Source organism: Dermacentor variabilis, chromosome 1, assembly GCF_050947875.1.
Source record: "Dermacentor variabilis isolate Ectoservices chromosome 1, ASM5094787v1, whole genome shotgun sequence".
Classification (NCBI taxonomy): Eukaryota; Metazoa; Arthropoda; class Arachnida; order Ixodida; family Ixodidae; genus Dermacentor; species Dermacentor variabilis.
Window position 1 is genome coordinate 62754769 of NC_134568.1, and position 24172 is coordinate 62778940.

A 24172-nucleotide genomic window follows, 5' to 3' on the forward strand; every position below is an offset into this window, starting at 1 on the left:
TGAGCTGATGCACGAGGCTGTATTCTCAAACTTAGGCGTCTAGCAAAGCGTTCGCTCTGCAAATTTGTGTCAATCGGAAAATGCTGGACTATTTTTCAACGCGGCTGCTCAGTCTGTAAGCACGGGGAGCACTGCAGGGCGACATCTCTTCAAGTGATCGTAACCGTGAAATGACAAGTCGTCTATTTTGCCAGAAAAAGTGTTAGGCCGCTCCGCCATGTCGCACGCGTGCGCATTATATCCGTCATTTTCGTGAGCGCCCTGTGCTGTAATACGGCTATCGATTTGATTTTATTGTACCGATTGAGGGCCGTTATGGCATAAAGGCCATATATTATAGTGACTACCACGTATAGAGGCAAAACTTGAAACATGTCCGCCGTTATGTGCATACTCCTAAAAAAGAGCGCAACTAAGCCATAATTACGAAAGTGCGTTTGCTTCCGCACAATGTGCGCATTTGCTGACCAAGCAATGGATGCTTCGTCCAGGGCGAAGAGCTGGAATATTTGTGGCGTTTTTCAGCGCTTCAGGCGATGGAACAGCGGCCCTTCGCGGCACAGATGTACTGTGGCCTGAGAGAGCTAGCGAAAGAGAGAGTTGCGTTTGTAGCACGTCCTATTGAGTGGGATCTTTTTTGCACATGAAGCCGGCCACTGAACTAAACGACGCGCAATGAAGCGCAGCTGATGGAAGTCTGCCCTTTCCTCCAGTTAACTCTCGTGAGTGTATGACCCCCCCCCCCCCCCAATCCCCCTAGGTCGATGACTGTTCGCTCAGTCTTCATTGGGTAATGTTGCGCCATGCGAAAAAGATCTGTCCACGTGTAGGAAGGAATACGTTGGTCGTGGCAGTCGTGTTTCTTGTCACGCGACGGACCTCCCTGGCTGTGGGGTGGTTGCATCAGCAACGCAGTTGTGTGTTCGCTCAGCCGCCATGCATGGTAACGGCGACGGATCTACGAAATTTGCTCTATATAATCATCACTCATGCGGGAGGAAGATGCGTATCGGTTACGAGTCCCTATTATGTCACATTGCAAGAAATAGCGCAAACAAAACACACACAGACGAAGGTCATATGACACTTCGTCCGTGTATTGTTCGCTATGTCTGACAATATGTCACACCAACACCGCCGTACCTCTACCTTTCCCATTATAGAAGCTATACGAGAGTAAACGCTAGATGGGACGCGCACAGTACTGCGAATAATTTATCCCATATAGGGTATGTTTGCTTCCCTTCTGGTAGCAATACATTTCGGCGTTGATTGAATAGTACTGAAGCCTGATTTAGAATGTTTTCCTTCACCTGTAGACACTTCCAGAAGCAAAACATAATGCCTCTTCACAATCTCCGCACAAATCCATCCTTCTTTCTTTTCTTTTTTTTTTTTTTTACGGCGGAGCTGTTTTAGGCTAGATTCCAGCGTTTGTGCGTAGGCAAAAACGATAGCAGCGTGTATATAGAGCTAAAATAGCTTAATAATAAGGCAAAATCGTGTCAGCGTATGTGTCCCAGCTGCGCTTGAGGCCAGATGTGTGAAAACTGTTGATGGATGGTGGTTTGATGCATTGCGAACTAAGCTAAAGAACGACAGCGCGGCCTTTGCGCCCTATCGACGACGGGCCGTGGAATGTGCCGACGAGTGCGCCGTACAGAATGGGGACGGAATCGTCGCCACCGTATGCGTGCATCTTCATCCCGGAACGTCAAAGAGACACCTGTAAGACTTATATGGTCGACACATTTGGGTGGATCCTCCCGGTGGACCCCAATCCCATCGTCATTGTGGGCGACTTAAACGTCGACGTGTCTCGTCCCGACGGAAAGTGGTTCTTGGCATTTTTCTTGGAAAGGTTCGGCCTTCAATGTTACACCAAGACCAATGTCTCCACGATGCGCCATTGGTCGTGCATAGACCTAACGTTCGCTAAGAACACTTCCGGTGTCGTCACAGAGCCCATGGCCGTCTATGATAGCGACCGAAAGCCGTAATTACTGTGGTCAAGAGATAAACGTAAATACAAATAAACATAACGTGCATATTTTTGTTATATTGTTTTGTTGTTTTGTTTTATTTTCTTTACAGTTATATACAGCTCCGCTGGTGATCCACCTTCACAGAGTGAAATGGCTCTGAATTTTTTCCCCTATGTAGTTCAGCTTAGCTCGCGCCCAAGGGCTGCGCCCGCGTGCCAACTCAGGGTCAGCCCTCTTCCTGCGCTCTTGGAAATGCTGTATATGACTATAGTTGAGCTACACTTAAACCGACGAGCTGGATGCGGCGGCTATCTGTGGCTATCGTTATATGCTGCACGCGTTCACTGGAACGCGAAAAAGTAAACAATACCGTCGTTGCAATCGAATGTGTACAAGTTTAAATTTGCGCGTGAGCGTTAATAAAATAATAATAAGGCACAGCGCTCAGCGACTGAAACGCGCATAGTCGGACCGCAAGGCATCCGGCGCTTCTTGCGCCACAGGAGAGCGCCGGGTGATCGCTGGGGGAGCAAATGGCAATCACAACGGCCTCTCGCCTACATCGTATACATGCCACAACTAGCGGCTTGGTCGTCGCTCACAGGTGGCGTAAAGAGGCGCTGCCAGCCAAGCACTCAGGTTGTCGCGTTTCAATCGTTGAGCTCTGTGTACATGGGGATAGCATGCTTTATAATGTAATCAATTATAGGGTAATCAATTTCACCTTACGTAAAGCTCGCAATTATGCTTCCTCTGCTTTTATTTGGTCATGACGACAGCCAATTATTTACTTGGCAGAGTAGTTTGCCAGCGTTACTGTATAGCTATACGCTCCCCATGAAAGATGCGTGTATACATATACACGTATGCTTGCTTATAAGCGGAGGAAGAAAATATATATTTCGCGCCATTCAATCGTTCACTGAACAGAAAACAGCTGTACTGCTGTCATATTTTGAAGCCGAGCTGTCAGAAAGGCCTTACCCTAAAAAAAAAAAAAAAAGAACTCTTTCTCTCTTCCTCCATCTCTGAAAAGAGCAGTGTCAGCAATTACTTAGTTGCCCTCGACTGGATCAGCTGTTGCTCTTTCTCTCGCTTTGCGCGGGAATGTGTGACTTCTTTTTTTTTTTTTTTGTAGAGCGAGCCAGGGTCAGCACCTACGGAGTGTGCTGCATCGCTGTGAATATATTAACTCGGAGAAGGGGAAGAGGGAGGTTAGATTTTTCAAAGCCGCAACCGCATGAAGCCAAAGAAAGCATAAGAAAAATTCACTCTTCCTGTAATTGAAATGTAGAAATACCATTAAAAAATTGAAAGGGGGTGAAATAGCCGCCGGAAGGAACCGAACCCACATCTTCTGCTTGGCGATGGCGTTGCGCAAGAAAAAAAAATGCTCGTTTACCGTGCATTGGACGCTGGTAAAAAAAGAAAAAAGAAAGAAAGAAAACCCGGTGGTCAAAATTAATTCGGAGCTCTCCACTGTACGGCGTCCCTCACTGTGCCGCTCCTCTACTGCAGCGGCCGCGTCACCCCCCCCCCCCCCCCCCCTTCCCGGCCCCGTCCACTTTCACGTGTATTTGCGTCTGTGCAAGATGTGGCACTGAAGTGTTCGCCAGTGCCACTCATGCGGCGGATGTAGAACGTCCTTTTAACCTCAGGTGTCACGGGAACTGAGGGCTGTTACGAGTTGGTACCGGTTGGTACGCGGACGGGGTTTCGGCGACCTTTAACAGCGTCTGCTTGGAGCTCGAAGCAGACTTACCATCGGAGAGAGTCCGGCAGGGAATATGAAATGATGCAAGAAACAAATAACAGATCTTTAATACATCATTACGGGTGAGCGATGTGCTCCAAGGCAAAGAAAAGTACAGAAACGTTCGGCGTGCACGCAAGGGTAGCGAAGATCTGTCCGCGCAACTCGCTGGCCTTCTAAGAGGAAGCTTTAGCTCGAGTGCTCCTATCTAAATACATGTAAAAGGAGAATTCGTTTTTCTCGGCAACCACTGCACCAAATTTGACGAGGTTTGTTGCATTTAAAAGACAAACTTAAAATCTAGTGACTGTTTGTTTCGAATTTTCGAGTTAGGTCGTCAATTTTTTATTAAAAAGTGGCAAAAATCGAAAATTTTCAAGAACGAAACTATCAAGTTTACAACTCTGTAACTCAACCACTAAAAATGATAATACAATTCTGTGAATTGTATCTAATAGTACATCTAAAGCGGACAAAATTGATTTGTTACACATGAATATAAAAAAAATTAATCATAGGGAAATATAACTTTTGCAAAACCGTTGTAACCAACGTAACAAATTCACGTAAGATGTAAAATGACATAATGAATTTGTCCGCTTTGAATGATCTAATGGATGCCGTTTACAGAACCGCGATATCAGTTCTTGATGCAGAGCTATGAATTTGTAAACTTCGTGCTTCTATTTTTTTTTCAAATGGTCAAATATTTGAAAGTCGTTTTAAGAAAACTTGGGCCCTAAATCGAAATTCCGCTTCCAACAGTCACTATAATTTAACTTTCTCTTTCAAATGCAACAAATTTTATCAAAAGTGGTCCAGGGGTTATCTCATAAAAACGTTTTTGCGTTTTACATATATTTGAATAGGCCGCGTCGGAGTTGGGCCCGAACTAAAGCTTCCTCTTAGGCCCTACACCATCCGGGCCACCGCATTCTCTTTTGCTCCCTGGTAGAGGGCCTTGTCAGCACCCTGGTCAGTTCACACAGAATAATACGGAGAAAGACCACTCGCTGGCAATCCACACAGAGGAATACGGAGAAAACCCCCTCACTGGTGTAGAGGTGGGGGGCGTAGCTAACGTCAGTGAACTGTCGATCACTGATCAACCGAAACACAGGTATTCGTAGAGAGTAAAACATCTTCATTAATAATATTTGAGTGGCGAGAGCAGTGTGGGAGGAACCCTCAGTCCAGGGTCCCTAAGATGATTCCGGTGATGTTTCGAGCCCGTTGTATCACTGCTCGGAGGACCTCGGGAGGTCCGTCGCGGAGGGCATCGTCCCACAGCTCTTTGTTGCGTAGGGGGTAAAGGAGAGTTGGCAAGGGAGGAAAGAGGTTTGCAGTGCACTCAATCGTGACGTGGAAGATTGTGGGCGAGCTGCCACAGCCAGGGCAACGATCTGCATAACAGTGTGGGTAGAATTTATTGAGAGAGACAAGATTAGGAAAAGTTGCGGTTTGTAACTGGCGTAATGCCACTCCTTCCTCCCGCGAGAAGGACGGCGCTAGAGAAAGCACTCCCTGGCGTAGAAGCGTGAACGTAGGTAAAATGAGAGTAGGATTTGCACTGGCACATAATCCTGTCGCACACACCCGACGGACAAGTGTTTTCGTGTTAACGAGCGTGACACGTGCCGGCGCGCGATAGGACGCGCCCACGCGCCTCATGCATGCACAGATGATGCAGGAGAGATCGTACGTGTCGAAGCGTGGTGCGAGCGCAGATACCTAATGCTTACGCAACGCCAAGAAATAGCTTTGTCCAATATGGCGGCACCCATGGCTCCCATTTCATCCTGAATTGTCGTGATGGCTACGTTGTCACCCGCATTGATCGCCAGGAACTATTGAAATGAGCTTTCGCTTTCTCTAAACTCACTTGAGACGTTAGTTATGAGCGCATAGCCCGTCCTATTTGTTAGATCGTTCTGCTATTCCGGCCCCCGTAGGCCTAACGAGACGCCTCCGCAGAGCAACAACAGGGTTGTGGTGGCTAGAGGGACAGGTGTGCCGACCAGGGGCGCAGCCAGGCGGGGGGAAGCTTACGGAGCTTCAACCCCCCCCCCCCGAAATTTCTTCGTGCTGTCATGCACCGCCGATCAAAACAAATGCCGGTGCTGGAAATCATTCTGGATTTTGTCTAGAATCCCTTTTTCACGCTCAAAAAGACATTTAGGCGCAAACATTGCGATCTAGGGCCGGATTTCGTGGCAACGCCCATGCACCTGGAGTCGCATAATGCAAGGAGCCCCACCCGGGCACAAAGTTTCAAGGGCGTTTTGATGGCGAGCGGGCTCGTCGCGGCATCTCGCGGAGGCTGCGGAATCTACGGAGCGCATAGATTTCAATTCCGAAACTTTATGGGTATAACGTTCTCATAAACTTTTGATGCGAAATGTGCATTGACATTTCCAAAGTCGTGCTTTAGATTTTCAATCCCGGAACTTTGTTGGTTTAATGTTCTTATAAACATTTAGCCTCAAAGGTGCATTGACTTTTATAAAGTCGTACATTGGACCATACAACGAGACAAGCCAAGTGAACACACTATCATGCAAGTTGACAATGCACGCAGCGAGCTCCGATGAGAGGAAGCGTTGTGGTGGTTCATTTGTGCTGTCATGTCACAGAAAAGAATATCAACACTTTTTTTTTCATCTGCGCCACAGCATCCATGTGAAGACATTAAAGCCAGCAAAGGTAACTACGTTCTTATTTATTTTTTCTACCCTGACTTTTATTCGCGAGTAGACATCGAGCCTCTTCACTTTTCTTGTTTTCGCTACCCGCGGGCTGCCAGAGCCAACCAGAATGCATGCGTTTTTCTCGTGTTGCCCCGACCACCGCGCAGCACACTTGGTGCGTGTTCGTTTTTCATTTTTCGTTTTTCGTCAGGCAGGGAGATCGTATCTCCCTGCCTGACGCCTTTCTTTATTGGGATTTTGTTGCTTTCTTTATGGAGGACTACGGTGGCTGTGGAGCCGCTATAGATATCTTTCAGTATTTTTACATACGGCTCGTCTACACCCTGATTCCGCAATGCCTCCATGACTGCTGAGGTTTCGACTGAATCAAACGCTTTCTCGTAATCAATGAAAGCTATATATAAGGGTTGGTTATATTCCGCACATTTCTCTGTCACTTGATTGATAGTGTGAATATGGTCTATTGTTGAGTAGCCTTTACGGAATCCTGCCTGGTCCTTTGGTTGAGAGAAGTCTAAGGAGTTCCTGATTCTATTTGCAATTACCTTAGTAAATACTTTGTAGGTAACGGACAGTAAGCTGATCGGTCTATAATTTTTCAAGTCTTTGGCGTCCCCTTTCTTATGGATTAGGATTATGTTAGCGTTTTTCCAAGATTCCGGTACACTCGAAGTCATGAGGCACTGCGTATACAGGGTGGCCAGTTTCTCTAGAACAACCTGCCCACCATCCTTCAATAAATCTGCTGTTACCTGATCCTCCCCAGCTGCCTTCCCCCTTTACATAGCTCCCAAGGTTTTCTTTGCTTCTTCCGGCGTTACCTGTGGGATTTCGAATTCCTCTAGTCTATTCTCTCTTCCATTATCATCGCGGGTGCCACTGATACTGTATAAATCCCTATATAGAACTCCTCAGCCACTTGAACTATCTCATCCATATTAGTAATAATATTGCCGGCTTTGTCTCTTAACGCATACATCTGATTCTTGCCAATTCCTAATTTCTTCTTCACTGTTTTTAGGCTTCCTCCGTTCCTGAGAGCATGTTGAATTCTATCCATATTATACTTCCTTATGTCAGCTGTCTTACGCTTGTTGATTAACTTGGAAAGTTCTGCCAGTTCTATTCTAGCTGTAGGGTTAGAGGCTTTCATACATTGGCGTTTCTTGATCAAATCTTTCGTCTCCTGCGATAGCTTACTGGTATCCTGTCTAAAGGAGTTACCACCGACTTCTATTGCACACTCCTTAATGATGCCCACAAGATTGTCGTTCATTGCTTCAACGCTAAGGTCCTCTTCCTGAGTTAATCCCGAATACCTGTTCTGTAGCTTGATTTGGAATTCCTCTATTCTCCCTCTTACTGCTAACTCATTGATCGGCTTCTTACGTACCAGTTTCTTCCGTTCCCTCCTCAGGTCTAGGCTAATTCGAGTTCTTGCCATCCTATGGTCACTGCAGCGCACCTTGCTGAGCACGTCCACATCTTGTATGATGCCAGGGTTAGCGCAGAGTATGAGGTCTATTTCATTTCTACTCTCACCGTTCGGGCTCGTCCACGTCCACTTTCGGCTATCCCACTTGCGGAAGAAGGTATTCATTATCCGCATATTATTCTGTTCCGCAAACTCTACTAATAAGTCTCCCCTGCTATTCCTGGTGCCTATGCCATATTCCCCCACTGCTTTGTCTCCAGCCTGCTTCTTGCCTACCTTGGCATTGAAGTCGCCCATCAGTATAGTGTATTTTGTTTTGACTTTACCCATCGCCGATTCCACGTCTTCGTAGAAGCTTTCGACTTCCTGGTCATCATGTATGGATGTAGGGGCGTAGACCTGTACAACCTTCATTTTGTACCTCTTATTAAGTTTCACAACAAGACCTGCTGCCCTTTCGTTAATGCTATAGAATTCCTGTATGTTACCAGCTATATTCCTATTAATCAGGAATCCGACTCCTAGTTCTCGTCTCTCCGCTAAGTCCCGGTAGCACAGGTCGTGCCCGCTTTTTAGCACTGTATACGCTTCTTTTGGCCTCCTAACTTCACTGAGCCCTATTATATCCCATTTAATGCCCGCTAATTCCTCCAATAGCACTGCTAGACTCGCCTCACTACATAACGTTCTAGCGTTAAACGTTGCCAGGTTCATATTCCAATGGCGGCCTGTCCGGATCCAGAGATTCTTAGCGCCCTCTGCTGCGTTGCAGGTCTGACCGCCGCCGTGGTCAGTTGCTTCGCAGCTGATGGGGACTGAGGGCCGGGGTTTGATTGTTGTGTTGATATGAGAGGTTGTGGCCAAGTACTGCACCAGGGTGGCCAATCCTGCTCTGGTGAGGGAGTGCGTTACCGGTTTTGGTCACCGGGATCAGGCCAAACTCCAGGCCTGTTTATGCAATTTTAGCAACACACGGATTTTTTTAAAATCCGGTGGAAAATTGCGCGGCACCGGGATTCGAACCACGGATCTCTTGCACGCGAGGCGGGTGTTCTACCTCTACGCCACCGCTGCACTCCCGTACGTTAAACTAAACTTCTTGACGGACGCACACCAAAACGTACCGCAAAGGAACTTGTATTTAATGTACGTAAGGCAACAAACACTACTCTAAATCGGCGTATACCTTCTCCAGGCAAATATCGGTGCTCTGGCTGCCTCGCAAAAAATATGAAACGATGTTTTCCAACGCGAAAATGTGATCCATGTGAACGCGCTAGGTTCGAACCGCCTCGCAAGGCGCGCGGGCGAGAGCTTTCACCCGCCGGCAAGCGTACGTGTAGTTTGGCCTTTAGGCATGGCGTCTCTCAGGCGCTTGACATCCGTTTCCTTCATTGCCGCACACAGTGAACCGTAACAGGGCAAAAGTGACGTCAGTGGTATCTTTTTATGTAGTACAATTCCGCTCGTCCTTCCTTTTTTTCTTTGACATGCATATACTCTGCAACGGTTACACATCCTTCGTCCTCACTGCAATATTCAACATCACCCGCCGTGGTTGCTCAGTGGCTATGGTGTTGAGCTGCTGAGCACGAGGTCGCGGGATCGAATCCTGGCCACGGAGGCCGCATTTCGATGGGGGCGAAATGCGAAACACCCGGGTACTTAGACTTAGGTGCACGTTAAAGAACCCCAGTTGGTCAAAATTTCCGGAGTCCTCTACTACGGCGTGCCTCATAATCAGAAAGTGGTTTTGGCACGTAAAACCCCATATTTTAATTTTAATATTCAGCATTCTAGTAGTTTGCGCATGAATGCATGACAAGCTTGTCTTAGAGAAGCACTTTCGAAATTGACCTGTATTTATTCAATTAGCGCCACATTTAGCTGCATTCGTTCCACTCTAGACGAGTACAAGTTGCTATAAAGCCCTGTAGATCTGCAGGAGCACCCTTTACTGATCTACCTTCCTCTTTGTATTTGTTTCAAAATGTGTTCGACGCGTAGAGCGTAAGTTAATCATTTGATGAGCTGTCTGTAATCGTTCACATGCTAAGTCATGCGATCACATTGAGTATATATTCTGAAACGCGAGAGCACTGAGCCACCGCTGGTGGTGAAAAACTTTTATTGATAAGAAAGCCAGAAGTAAAAAAAAAAAGCAGCGTTGTGGGCGGCCTTCAGCTGCCGGTTGTAGAGTCCAGGCCATGCCTAGTGGCGACGTCCTCCGCCCAGTTCACCAGCCGAAGTAGGAGATCCGGCTCGGTGCTGGACAAAGCAGTCTCCCACTGCTGCGGACTGCTTAGGTGCCAAGAGGCAGGGGGCAAGTGTGCCGGGAAAGAGAATAGGACGTGAACGTAATCGGCGCGGGAGCTGCCACATAAGCGGCAGGCCGGCGAATGCTTCCCGGGGTGGAGGAGGGTAAGACGTGCGGGAGTAAGATAGGTATGCGCCTGAAGGTGGCGCCACAAGTGTTGGTGGCGCTGGGAAAGGGGTTGGTGCGGAGGGGGGAAGGTGAGACGAGAGAGGCGATAGTGCAACGTGATATCGCGGTACGTGAGGAGCGCGTCGCGCGTATCCATTCCCGGCGGGGGCGGGCTTGCTCGGTCAGTCGAATCTCGAGCGATGGAATTGGCCGCCTCGTTGGCAGGATGGGCCGCGTGAACGGGCGCCCAGATGATTTGGATGGGGCGAGAGGCAACGGTATCGGAACGCAAGATTGCGATGGCCGGGTGTGCCACCCGTCCAACCGCGTAGTTGTAGACCGCAGGAGACAGAGGTAAAGGTGTAGACTGAGGCAGTAAGACTGCGTCGGAGAGAATAGCGACGGGAAGGACGTGTGCTGGGTAGCGGCGGTACGGGGCAGCATCCACGTAAGCCACGGCAGCCTGCCGTTCGTACTGACGCCAGAGCGCGGAGGCTCGCGCTGCTCTACGGGAGGGGTGGTGTTCTGGATGCATATATTTAGGGAGGGGATTAATGGTTAGGAGGGTGGAGACTTGGGAAGGGATGGGCAGTGATATGGGAAGAGGAATAAGATGGGAGAGGTTAAGGCTGGAGATAAGTGCGCGACCCGGGTGGGTGCGGGAGAGACTGAGGAGCTGGGCCGTGCGATGGGCCTCCGTCAGCTCCGTAAGGGACTTGTGGACGCCCATCGACAGTAACCGAGCCGTCGAGGTAGATGTGGGAAGAGACAGGGCCGACTTATACGCCTGGCGAATGAGGCTGTTGACTTTGTCTTCCTCGGTACGAGAAAGGTAGAGATACGGAAGCGAATAAATGAAGCGGCTGAGAAAATGGCCTGGACCAGGCGGCGGAGGTTGTCTTCGCGCATGCCGTGGTGACGGTTTGCAATGCGGCGTATGAGGCGGACAGTGTGATATACAGTGTTTGTGAGTCGAGTGATGAGGGTGGTGTGCTTGTCATTGGACTAAAGAAAGAGTCCGAGGATGCGGACGGTAGAGACGAGAGGAAGGGGCGTGCTGTCGAGGGAGATGGTGAGTGGAGAAGGCGACAGGGCCAAAGGAGCAATTCGCCCAGGCCGAAAGAGCAAAAGCTCTGCAAAAGCAAAAGGTTGGGGAGCAGCTCAACCCGATATCCCGGGCGTGAGTCGCCACCGCGTCCACACTTGCCTGTAGAGTGGTCTCCATGTCATTAAGATTGCCGGTGGTCACCCAGAGAGTGATGTCATCGGCGTAGAAAGCATGAATGAGACAGAGCTGGAATAGCGCGTAGAGCACGTGCCAGCGGTAAGAGGGTGATGTTGAACAGAAGAGGGGACAAGACAGAGCCTTGGGGGTACCCTTGTTGCCAAGGGAAAAGGAAGGAGAAGAAAGTGGGCCGTATGAGATTTCGGCTGTGCGGTGGGCGAGGAACGCGGTGACGTAAGCATGGGCACGGGGTCCGAGATGGAGGGAGGAGAGAGCGTCCAGAATGGCGGTGTGGTGTACATTGTCGAATGCTTTGGTAAGGTCCAGCGCCAGGATAGCTCGAGTGCGTTTGTGGTGGGAAGGGTATAGGACATCCTCGGAAAGTTGGAGCATGACATCGTGGGTGGACAATTGGGGACGAAAACCGAACATGGAGTCCGGATATAAGTCATGATCATCCATATAGGTCTGGAGGCGGGCCAGGATGACATGCTCGGACAGCTTGCCGAGACAGGAGGTGAGAGAGATGGGGCGGAGGTGTTCGAGGGCAATAGGTTTGCCAGGTTTGGGGATGAATGAGACACGTGAATGGGTCCAGGAGGAAGGAGGAGTGCCAGCCTGCCAATGTGTATTGAGGAGGTCAGTAAGGGCTTCGAGGGAGGGGGTATCTAGGTTGCGGATTGCCTTGTTAGTGATGCGGTCCCTCGCTTTTACTTCATTGGTGCGCCCGTGCGCATATAGTGCATGTCGCGCGCCATCCCGGTGATCTTGATGTTGGAGCACAAAGCACGTAGCGGTATTTTTCTTGCGCAGTTTATTTACGGCGGTGGGCTGAGTACTGTTTAAAGGTTGCTATAAAAAAAAATGGAGGACGCTTAAGCTTGGCCTTTAACAGTGGAATGCGATAGTATTCACAGACCCCTGACTGCTTCTCACGCTTCCCGGCAACTGCAGCTTATGTAACAGTACCGTTTACCGGGCAACGCTGGCGGCGAACGCTATATGAAGGCAAGCTTTCTGGTAGAAACGCGGCCTCTTGCGGGGGTCGACCTCCTGTTATTTTATCGCACTTTTAATGTTTCAGTCTCTGAGAAGAGATAACATAAAAGATATGCGCTGCCGCTATTTTTTTTTCCATTACATTCGTTTGTGGGCTGCCGTTATCAAAATTCCGAGGGATAAATTTGTAAAGAATGAAAGACAAGGTGTGAGTAACTTTAATGGTAGAAGAGTGGTTGGGTATGCGTGGTTTGGTGTTTGGTTCGAAATTCTTTTTGCCGTTCTTTCTGCCGAAGCGACATCCGACGCTAGACGCCGGATTTTCTGCGACACGGGAGCGAGGCTATCTGGAGGACTATTTAACGCACATCCCCTGTATGGGTGCAAGCGACGTTCACTTCTGTTATTTCACGGCTCTTGGTACGAGAACTGTCAGTGGGATTGCCTAATCGCAGTGTATATCTTTAATCGTAGCACCTACTACACATAGTTCACGCAGAGAAGTAAGAAATCTTCACAAAAAGGAAGTGTCACATACAGCGCAAATTCACTTGTTTTTAAGCTCATTCCAGCGCTGTACGGATAAAAGAAAGAAAGAAAGAAAGAAAAAATTACATGTGAAATTGCGTGTTTTTGTTCCCCTTCAGTAAGGACTTCGTTTTCAAATCCCTTCAGCCTATAGGACCCCGCCGTTCCTCTGATGGCCTTCGAAGCTCCCAACAGTTTGTTTCTTGGTCAATTTATTTCGAAAGGAGCGCATGTAGCTGTTGCTTAACACTCGGTGTCTATAGATGCATTTTAATAGTGCTCATGCGTGGGGTCTGGCGCCATGAAGGAGCAGCGCGAAGAGCTGTTAGCAGCGCGTGGACTTATGCCGTATCCTCAATCCGTCGAGCGGATGATTAAGCAGTTAGGCGTGTTTTCCACATTGGTCATCAGCTGCGCCTTCTGCTCGTGCACAGTGTTCTCGATTAGCCGCTGGCACTTGCGCGTCACTTCCACGGGCCTTGATTATATGTTAACTAAATTACGCATGGAGACACCCCCGCCGTGGTGGCTTAGCGGCTATATGTGCTGATAAGCACGAAGTCGAGTAATCAAATCCCGGCTGCCGCGGCCGCATTTCGATGGGGGCGAAATGCAAGAACGCCCGTGTCCCGTGCATTAATTGTGGACACGTTAGAGATTCCCTGGCGGTCAAAATCAATGCACAATCAAATCGTGGTTCTGGCACGTAAAACCCCAGAATTAGTTCACGCATGGCGACATGACTTTCTGCAGATGCATTTTCGAACTTTAGAACACCGCAGGCTGGGCAACCTAACCATTCGCGCGCGTGCGCTGTCGAGGCTTCGAACGAACCTGGCCAGCACAACTGCACGGCGGAGGGAAAAGTCGTCGGAGCGAGTGAAAGGGCCGGAGCAGTTGCGAACAACCGCCGAGCGATGTGCGACGCGGCCGCTGCTGTTGCTTGTGTTTGCTGAAGCTGCGGGTCGGGCCCCTGGACCCCGTCCAAATGGGTCGCCGGTGCTATCCTCCCTTCTCGAACCTCTCGACAAGTGGGCTTCCCTCGCGAGCTCTGCCGCTGACGTCTTCCAATGACGTCAGACCGCCCCTGTGCTTCGTTTGTAGCGAACGGGGGTGGCAGCAACGCTTGCACCGCGGTGCGTATAGCGGGATCAGGCTGCATTTGCGGTGTTGCGCGCGGCTACAGGCGCACTTCGCTGCTGGCAAATGACGTTCTTCTCGCTCTGTAAGCCGCTCGGCTAACTTGCCACGTGCCCCTGCTACTCGCATCAACCCGCTTGACGGAAAGGCTGGTGGAACTAATCCAGCACCGACGCCGGCACGTGTCGGACGCTGATTGGGCGAACGTAGCGTGACCTTTTCTGCAAGGGCACGTCCAGGGCGGGCGGACTTGCCAGGGGCGAGGTCAAGAGGTCGTGCACACGATCGAGTATAATTGGAGGTTTCGCTTTGCTCTAAATGGACGTATGGTGTGCTGCGTGCGCATGTTTTTTCATTATAACATGCGCGGTGTCAAAAATATTTTCCAGGGCGTTGCTAACATAACGTTCTATGGACATATTAAAGAAAGTTCAGTGCTTTGGGATTCTATCCTATACGTGAATGCGACAACCACGCATCGCATCATCTTTCTAACGTATATCGTTCATGTAAACTGCAGGATAATGCGATATAGGAATACATTTGGGAGGGCGTGAGGTTTGGTTGACTTTCCTTAGGCATGCAAGTTCGAATCTCATCGATCACTTATTACCAGTGCACTATACCTGTAAACGGCGAGAAATAAAACATAACAAGAATTTAAAAAAACGCTTAAGCAGAAAAGAATACGCGATCTTACTGTTGAGTGTAATCTTGAAGGCCAACATGGAACGATGATTGAAAAACGAAAAAAAAGTGAGTCCTTCTGTGAACGTGATCTTTAGGATTATAGAACAATTGAACACAAACAACAGATGCGCATTCACAATCTTACTGTGGATTTTAGCGGGGCAGCAACGATGCTGCCCGCTAGAATCCACACAACCACCCCCACTTATATATATATATATATATATATATATATATATATATATATATATATATATATATATATATATATATATATATATATATATATATATATATATATTGGCACAGTGGTCACTGGAGGCACTGAGTTGATGTATTTTTGTATAGCATGAAAGCGAGAGCCATTGTGGTGCATTGTGCCTGCATATTGCACCCCAGCGATCACCAAGCGCGCTCACCCTTGGCGCAGAAAGCGCCAAGTATCGCGTTTCAATCGCCGAACGCTGGCCGTGGTGGTCCCGAGCGCCTCTGTACCGGAACGCCCCTTTACCGTGCGTTGAGTGCAAGTACCGCAGGCTGTCAAAGTTAATCTGGAGTCCCTACTACGGCGTGCCTAAATCGTGGTTCTTTTGCACACAAAATCGCAGAAATTAATTTAACGTGACATGCGCTTGTCTCTTGTCATTCATGTCGTGATGCACACGAAATGCCATGAAATCCATGTTATTCATGTCATGACACGCCTGTTCATGTCATTACAATTATGCCCCATCATGTCATCCATGGCAGGTCACGTATGCACTTCATTCATATCCTGATATGCAGGGTGATAATTTTTAAGTTTTATGGAATTATTAGTGGCACGAGCATCGAGTGACGCTCTCGTTTCTTGCGCAGCACTTCCGGTTCACCTCCTAAAACGACCGGGGACTAAATTAAGGGTAAATAGAAAAAAAAGGATACAGAAAAACAATAGCACAGCACAAAATTTATGGGTTTCATTATAGATATGATATCAGAGCATTAGTTTAGTTACAAGTTGAGTTACTGAAGTGTATGGAACAATTAGGAATATTAGAAGTCACTGAGGCGACCGCGGTCGAAATTCAAAACAAATCAGAAAAAAAAAGAAAAGAAATGGTACAGTACTAAATTCGTGGGTTTTATTATAGATAGGATATCAGTGCATACGTTTAGTTACAAGCTGTTATTCAAGTGTCAGGAATAATTAGAATTATTTAGAAATTACTGATTGCCGTGTACTAAAGCACAGAATCGTAGACTTTAGAGAACCGCCACGTGAGCCCGACTTTGGCGAAAATCCTGGAAACCCGGAAGTGGAAAGCGGTAGTAATGACGTCACTAATGACGCACCGCCGTAAGATAGCCAGCGTTGGTCTTTTTCATAAGTTTTTCTACAGTTCACTTAATCGTGTATCATACATCATTCCACCCGCAAGAATATCACAACGCGCTCGCCATCCGCTCCAAGTTTTAAAACCACGGTCACACACAACTACTTTCTCTGCTTCTTTTTTTTCTCGAACAGCAACTGATTGGAATGCCCTTCCCCACCATGTTGTATATACAAATAATAACCATGTGTTCATTGCTGAGGTTGCTTCAATTTTGTCAAATTAATTGCCTTTTTGTACAAATTCATCATCTACCATACGTTTTCGATTGTATGCAATGTATCTACCTTTTTCAAATGTTCCACTAGCTACTGAAGTAAACTGTCCACTGCCACTGTTCCTTCTCTACGGCCAAAATAACTGTTGCTTTTTTCTTCTAATCGACAATTTGTCACGAGTATCTACTTGTTTATACAGGGTATCTACCACTTTTCAAATGTTTCGTTTGTTATCACGTTGAATTGTTGTTGCAAGATGCACCCCACCCCTTATGTAACACCTCTGATAAAGGGGCCTTTAAGGAAATAAACTGACCTGACCTGACCTCACACACAAGACGGTGGCATGGTATTTAACCGGCTAATTAATGTAAAACAGTTGCCTCCGAGTTCGGTTACTGCGTTGCATTCGCCTAAAGTTATCCTAAAGAACACCAACGCCGAGGTGCAAGGGCCGCTAAGAGACACCTAAATCAAAGATTAGGGTCGCCCGCCATTTTTTTAACAATCCCCAGCGGCAGATGCATAATTCTTACCATTGATTTGGATTATATGAAGGGGCAGACATTACTGGTGCGAGAAATCGGAACACGTAGTCAACTAATTAACACAAATTGACTAATTAACGTCTTAATTACATTACGGCACATATTGCAATTTACGAATTGTAGCCGGTGAGCTTGCAAGAGACATCCGCTTGAAATGAATCACCAAGATGACACCAGTTTCGATATATTATTTCCCAAAGTGTGGGACGAAATACATGGCGTTCCAGTTACTTTTGTGCTTCAATGCATGAAAGAGCGTTTCGGTAAAAAAAGTGGAACAGTCCATTTTTACGGCGAGTTTAATGGCGCATATCTCCACACTGGCGTCATTCTGCTTATTCATTCCAAGTGGATACGCCTGAGAACTCACTGGCTAAATGCGTAAATTGCAATATGTGCCGTGAAGTAACTAAGTTAATTAGTGTTTTTTTTAATTAGCTCAATGTATGTCTCGATTTTTCATGCGAGTAATGTCCTCCTTTCTGACCAGTCTAGCTCAAGGACTAGAATTATGTTATCTGCAAGAGGCAATTTAAAAAAATTATATAAAGCTTAAAAATGATCACCCCGTATATTGAGGTAAAAAGACGACCACCATGACATGTCATTCATACCATATATGTCATGACAAATATACCATGTAATTGATGTCATGACATGTCATTCATGTTATGTATGCATGCATGTCACGCCGTCCCTCGTCTATTGTTATATATATACCTAGTTGAATAAACGACCAACGACGGCATCACGACGTAGGATAAATGGATGGGTAGATAGATTCAAAATGCCCGAAGTTCGCGAAGAGCGCTTCGCATTACAACTGCTGATCTTCACAAAAATTCTAACCTTTTTAGTACCGTAATTCAGTCAAATTCCGTGCACTCCAAGTCGAGCGACGGTACGCACATGCGCTACGTGTGAGCTGTGCAGCGGACCTTCTTCAACACCATAGCAAAAAGGCCAGCAGGGTACGCTCAACCGCACGACCTTTCCTTCACTTGCGCAACCACGGTCTGTTCCCGTCGCCTGATCCAAGCCAGCCAACGGGAAGCCGTATCGAGGCGCCTGTCCCGAGCTCACGTGACGTCACGTGAGGTGAGCAACCATTTTTTGATGTGGGGAAAACGTCGATAAAGGCGTTGGGAGAGCCGGGCCCACGCACGCCTTTCTCGCTTCTCGCCCCATCGATTACAGTGTGGCATGCTGGGATGTTTAGGCGGCACCGTACCCTCGTTTTCCCTGGTTCCTGCGCAGTACGAAAGGGCCGTGTGAAAGTGCCGGCTTTTAGTTTCGTCAGTTTGAAATACTGGTCACTTAATACAGTAAATACCGTCTTCGCGAACTGCGAAGGTTTCGATACTGCTTGGACGGACCCTTGTTGAGTCGAAGAATCGGCGCATGAACGATAGTGTCTGAAAGGTCTTCAGGTCAGTCTTCCCAGGTGGGCTTAACTCGATTCATTCCCAGTTGTGCTGGCTACGAGTGCAACAATGCACTGGCACAAATCACGGAACGTTTTGGTCAAGCTTCCGATTGTATTGGTTATATTTGTGGGGAAACACACTCCAAGTCTGAAAGTACCGGTGGCAGTCCGACCGCTGCCTTTACTAAAAGGGCATAGCAGACGAGTAAATTTCAACGCATTGCCTTCACGTATTTATGCTCTTCAAAGTAACGATGCCGTTAGTGCATCGACCAAGATCGCTTTCACTAGTAAGCGTATAAGTATCTCAGCTGTACGCTTGCGGTGAGAACATTAGCTCATGACGTGAGAAATCAATATGATAAACTATATATTGGTAACGTGTACCACTATCATGCTTTGGTGCGCTGCGTCACCTCCTTCGGGCGATGATTTACATTAATAGTGACCTCATTAGCTCACTGCAGCAGCAGCTAACGAGAATCTACAGATTGCTTCCACACATCTCTTCAATCTTCCTCTCACTCTGCAGGTTTTACCTTTCTTAGAATACTGAGTAGGATACTGCAGGCCGACAGCGGGCACCTCTCATTCCGCCTCCGTCTTCATGCTCCGTGTGTCTGCAGTATGTCAGCTGTTCATTGAAATTGCGCGTTGAAGATGCAGTGTGTCAGCTGACCCATTAAAATTCAATATTTGATGTGCACTGGCTTCGCGTGTATGCTGTACTATCCTGCCATTCGTAGAATTAATCTACCAACCTTGAAACTGCGTGAGAAACACAGTGGTGGGTAGAGTGTAAATATGTACGTCCTCTAGTGGCAGTGATGTAATCGTTCGTAACGTTATTTTCAAACTTTTCTCTGTATTCAGATGTTTGCGCACGCAGTAACAGAAATACATGTAATTATATCAAATATGTCAGATATTGCAAGTTCATTTTTTTTTTCTCCTACGATTTAATTTCAACGCGCGACAATTGTGTTTGTCAAATTGTGTGCGTGACAGTCACATTTTCATGCTGCCAACATATCAAGTTGGATTCTTCTGCAGGAAAAAGTAAATTAAAAAAAAATTGAGCATGAGGGTAGCTGGAAATGATCGCGTCATTTTACAATAATTCTTGCACTGAATTGAACGGGTGGCACGTTTTCGGTGCAAATGAAAGCGAGGTGTAGAAAATAGATGTGTACACAAGGCGGCAGTTCTTTATTGTTTTGATTCAGTAATAGCAAACAATTGTGACATCGCAATATGACTAACGCGAGCGTGTTTTACAATTCGCTCACAATATGCAACGCGATTGACTGAAATCATACAGCTACCTACAGGCCGTCGGCATGCCGATGGTGTTACATGTCAATTATGTGCTGAAGCCTGACAGCGATTCTTCGCAGGTTGCGTATGTTGTGTAAGCTCACCGCCATACTGCTATGCAAACGAAGGTGCACCAAGCGCGCTCCAAATTCGCAGCTCTGCCTGTTGTTGCTGCTTCACTCACTGTCGCATTGCAAATGCCGACGATCTGCTTGTTTCTCGAACGCTGTTGCCACCTGGTGTTATTCGCCTGAACGGCAGGAGTGGTCAATCAAGTTTTGTTGCATAGGTGGCGCTAGGCGTGTATTTAGCGGTGTACGCATCTAGCGTGCTCCTAGCGTCCGATCCATAGTGTATGTGTGTGTGTGTGCGTGTGTGCTTGACGGTGGTTCTCGTTGTGGGTAACGGTGTGGTTTGTGTGCGTGGTGCTGTTATCGTCCGTCCGTAGTTGTCACTTTCCGTTTGTTTTTGTTCTTTACGAACTGTCGTTCAGAAGACGAACATTTCTCGTGAAGCCTGTGATAGTAATTCGTGCTTCTGTGTGCCGAGGACTACGCTTTGCTACCGGCATGGTCGTCCATTCAAACCCTTTGAAAAACCTTGGTGCGTATCACCTTTGTGTTCTCTCGCACAGATCTATCGATTCACGCGCGTGTTTTTCGGCAGCATATGTATCTTTGTTTGACAGGTCGTCCGCTTATAGGCCCTTCTTTTGCAGGAAATCGCTCGTTGCAGCAAATTGTTGCAGAATTTTTTTGTTCTTGTGCTGTGGTGTTTTACGCGAAGGGATTCAGTGCAGCCTGCAGCATTTCGCCAAGTTCACGCGAAAACCTGTGCTCGTTGACGGTCGCGTGTCCGTGACAGAAGTGCTGTGAACCTGAGCACCGCTACAAGTCGTTGCTCTTTTCAACAGTTATTTATTGGCGCCTCGCTTGCTGCTCGCGCTTGTGTCTGTGAAGCGTGTTTTCGTGCTTGCCATGCGAAGCGACCACGGCGACTACGCTTACGTGGAGGTCAACGACTCTGCATTGTGGCACCACCGCACCAAAACGCTCTGGCGTGCCCTTATTCTTTAACGCATCGCGAGATTTGTCTGCATGCCAGGGCGTTTCTTTCTTTGGACTCTTCAGAGCGTTCTGGCCGCGTTGCCCCTCAACCGGCCGGCATCGGCGCTGTAAGCGTCGTGAACCTGGGTATGTGCAGTTTGGGGAGACAAAAAAAAAAATAAAAAAAATGAATGGCATTAGTGAAGGAAAGGGCTAGCATTGGGGTGCCCGCGGCTTCGACAGGCTGATCATACCTCTAAATTCTGTCGGATATATAACTCGCCGCTGCTGTTGTACGCAGCCAAACTTGCTCAGTTCAGATCGCCATGAGCAGAAACCTTTTTGGGTGAAGGGTTATTGGGAAGTGGGTCAAGTGAGCTCACATGGTCATGACCGCGCGTATGTTTAGATAGTTGTCGCTGTTGTATAAGGAAAGAAATGGCTGGCTGCTCGGAAAAAATTAGGGGGGTTTCTTGCTCTTTGTCTGTGAACTTGCACACGTAGTACGTAACGCTCTTACCTCGTTGTCCATGAACCTTAGCTGCAGGTGCCAGCTCATGCAGTTTAGCGATCAGTGGTTTGTTTGTGTGATTGTTGAGGGCTCAATTGTGGTTTGTTCGGTCACATTCTGCAAGGCGGCATGGTTGTCTTGCGATGGGACTTCGGTAGAAATAACAGCTCCACTGGAGCATTTCCACCCGTGAAAATGCATTTTCCCCGCGTATGTCGCGATTTCTGTATATTAAAATAGTGGTGTAACTGTCCTGCTGTCCCCGCATATCTAAGGAAGCAAAGAAATTCTTTGCTGATGCGCCGGAAAATTACTCGTTGAACAGCGTTGTGTCAACTTCGATATTTTTATTGACATTTAGTATCGCAATAAGGTGCAAAATAACAGTAGGGGAGATAAAATTGTTCTGCGAAGGAACTTTCGTTAATTACGGAGCAGTGACAAAACGTCTCCAGCTGTTCTCATCGCAAGAAAGTGCTGCGTGCGTCGACAAGTGGTACAGGACGTAAGTTAAACTGTAGGTCTGCTGTGGTTAAAACGCGTTTGCACGGGTTTGACCTACGCCTGTGGGGCTGCTTCGCAACGGCGCAATAAAACATGACTAGCGTGACATTTACTATAGCGAATATGGCACGTCACCCAAATTAGTGTGACTATTATATTGCGTATTGGGGAACATTGGAGCAGAGAGGCTTCTTGATTTCACTTAGCATGACGTCGTTTGCTTCTCCGTGCTCTTTGTGACCTTTCAGCAGTGTATGCTACAGGCGTTAGCGGTGGGCTGCACTCTGAACGGATCGACGTGGAAGATCAATCTTACTGAATTCATGAATATTTTTGTTTGTTTGTGTTTCGTTATTTCTATTTTGCTTTGTTTTTACTCAGCGGTTCCGCTGTTAAATTAGCACGTTTATTTGCGAATGTTTTATTAATTAATACAGAGCGAAATACCACTTTGATAATAACGCCTACTTATCGCGTTTAAAGTTTGCATTTGAAAATTAATTCGCTATACTTCTTGTCCACGTATGTGCTGAAATAGAACTTAGCGGGTGTAGTGCTTAGGAAAGACACTAACGAGTTCGACAGCAGACCTGAGTATCCGGCCACACATATTGGATTTATTTGAGCCCGTGTGTAACGGATTCTTGTTCCTTCGTGGTTATGGTTCAGGGTTTATCTTAAAACAACAATATATAAGGCACACCTAGCGACTCAATTGGCTCTGAACTGTGAGAGACTGCGACAACAGTTATACTTCCACGACAGTAGTTTAAGTAAACATTTTTTAAAGTACTGCGAAACACTTGCGACTTCTCCAACCCCCAATTTTGCGCGAAAGTTCTGCAATCTTGTGCAAACTGCTAAAACTTGGCGACGATTACGTATGATGACGAGGACATGACGACGGCGATCTGACTAGGACATGTAGGCGACAATAGCAACATGGTGCCAACATGACGACGACACAACGAAGGTTGCGTAATTAATGAAGTGTTGTGCCAGTCCTGTACCAATTAAACAATGTAGGGATCACGACACAATGATCAGTGTCGCTGCGTAACGGACGGACGGACGGGCAGCAAGCAACACCTGTTCGGAACTTTACCCGCCGCTGTGGTGGCTTCCTGCTGCTAAGCACGAGGTTGCGAGTTCGATTCCCGACTGCACTGGCTACATTTCGATTGGCTATATCCAAATAAAATAAATAAAAAACGCTGGTTCAGTAGGCCTTAAAGAACCTCCAGAGGTTCAAAATTAACCCGGAGCTCTCCGCTACGACGTAGTCCTCGGGACGGTAAACCCTACGAACTGTTTGGAACATTTAAACTGGTGTAGCAGTTAGAAAATAAAAAAAATTGACTCGCCATCCCGGTCCTGCGAAAGTGGATGTCCCACGAAGCTGTTGAAAACCACCTCCGCAACTGCTGAGTGCGGTATGCAATAATACTTTATTGCTTCAGCGTAATGGTAGTAATGGTAATTTAAAGTAGTGGTAATTTTGACACTTGAAGAAAAGAGCGCTACGAAGACGCGGACTAAAAGAGGAACATGTACGACGGACAAGGCGCTTCAAGTATGTACTTCAAGTATGCAAAACCAACTCGCCCACATCAAGCTTCTGCTAGTTTTTACAGCACGCCGCCGCTGGTCACATTGCCGTTTATTTTACAGCGAAAGCTGTATATGACTAACCGTCCGTAGTTTTTTCGGCGTCCCGCAAGAGAAACGGACTTAGCGATTTCTAACAAGCCCATACACAATGGGTTTCATTGTTTGCTTTGTGTGTGATCACGTACGGGTGTAGTGCGGCGGCGCAGATGTCAAAATGCGGCACAGATTAGAACGCTCGCCGTGAACAGAGCGTGACGTCAAGGTTATCGCAATGCATAAGCAGGAGAGGTGTCGGCGCTTAAAACAGCTGCGTTATCGATGGGGCGGACACGTATTGGCGGCAAGGAGTTACGGAGTCGCCATCTATCGGAAGCGCCTCGCTGGCGTAGTATGAGGGATCACACGGCGCGCTCCTCATAGGTTTTGCTGTCAGCGCTCACTGAAAACACCACGCGCGAGCTCTCCCGGACATTTCTGTAAGTACTTTCGAAAGGAGAGAAGCTTTTTACTGTCTAAATAATAATCTTGGTCAAGCTGAAAGCACAGAATCGTTTACAGACGCTATCTCTTTACCGAATACGTACAGTGAACGCCACTGCTCGCTGACGCCGCGATGGAGTCTCCCGAACCGGCTTCTTGCGGGAAAGGTAGGTAAACGCTGAGAGCAAACTATGTGAAATATGCTCTTATAGTATTTGTATAACTAAATGGAGCGTAATAGAATGAA

At 47.4% G+C, this 24172-nt stretch overlaps 1 protein-coding gene across 5 annotated transcripts in view; it reads left to right on the plus strand.

Moving 5' to 3' along the window:
• LOC142578644 (long-chain-fatty-acid--CoA ligase 1) overlaps positions 1 to 24172 on the plus strand; it is a 211511-nt gene that overhangs the window by 35860 nt on the left and 151479 nt on the right. Inside the window, exon 1 of one of the 5 annotated variants that reach the window (XM_075688129.1) lies at positions 18310 to 18460. The exons of 3 other annotated variants lie outside the window; for them this stretch is intronic. Coding sequence is in view for 1 of the 2 variants with exons in the window: in XM_075688096.1 (XP_075544211.1) it covers positions 20343 to 20376 (34 nt within the window). In the remaining variant the exon portion in view is untranslated. Of the gene's footprint in view, positions 1 to 18309; positions 18461 to 20132; positions 20377 to 24172 lie in introns of those variants that run through there. One more of the 5 variants, XM_075688096.1, reaches the window with a different exon arrangement.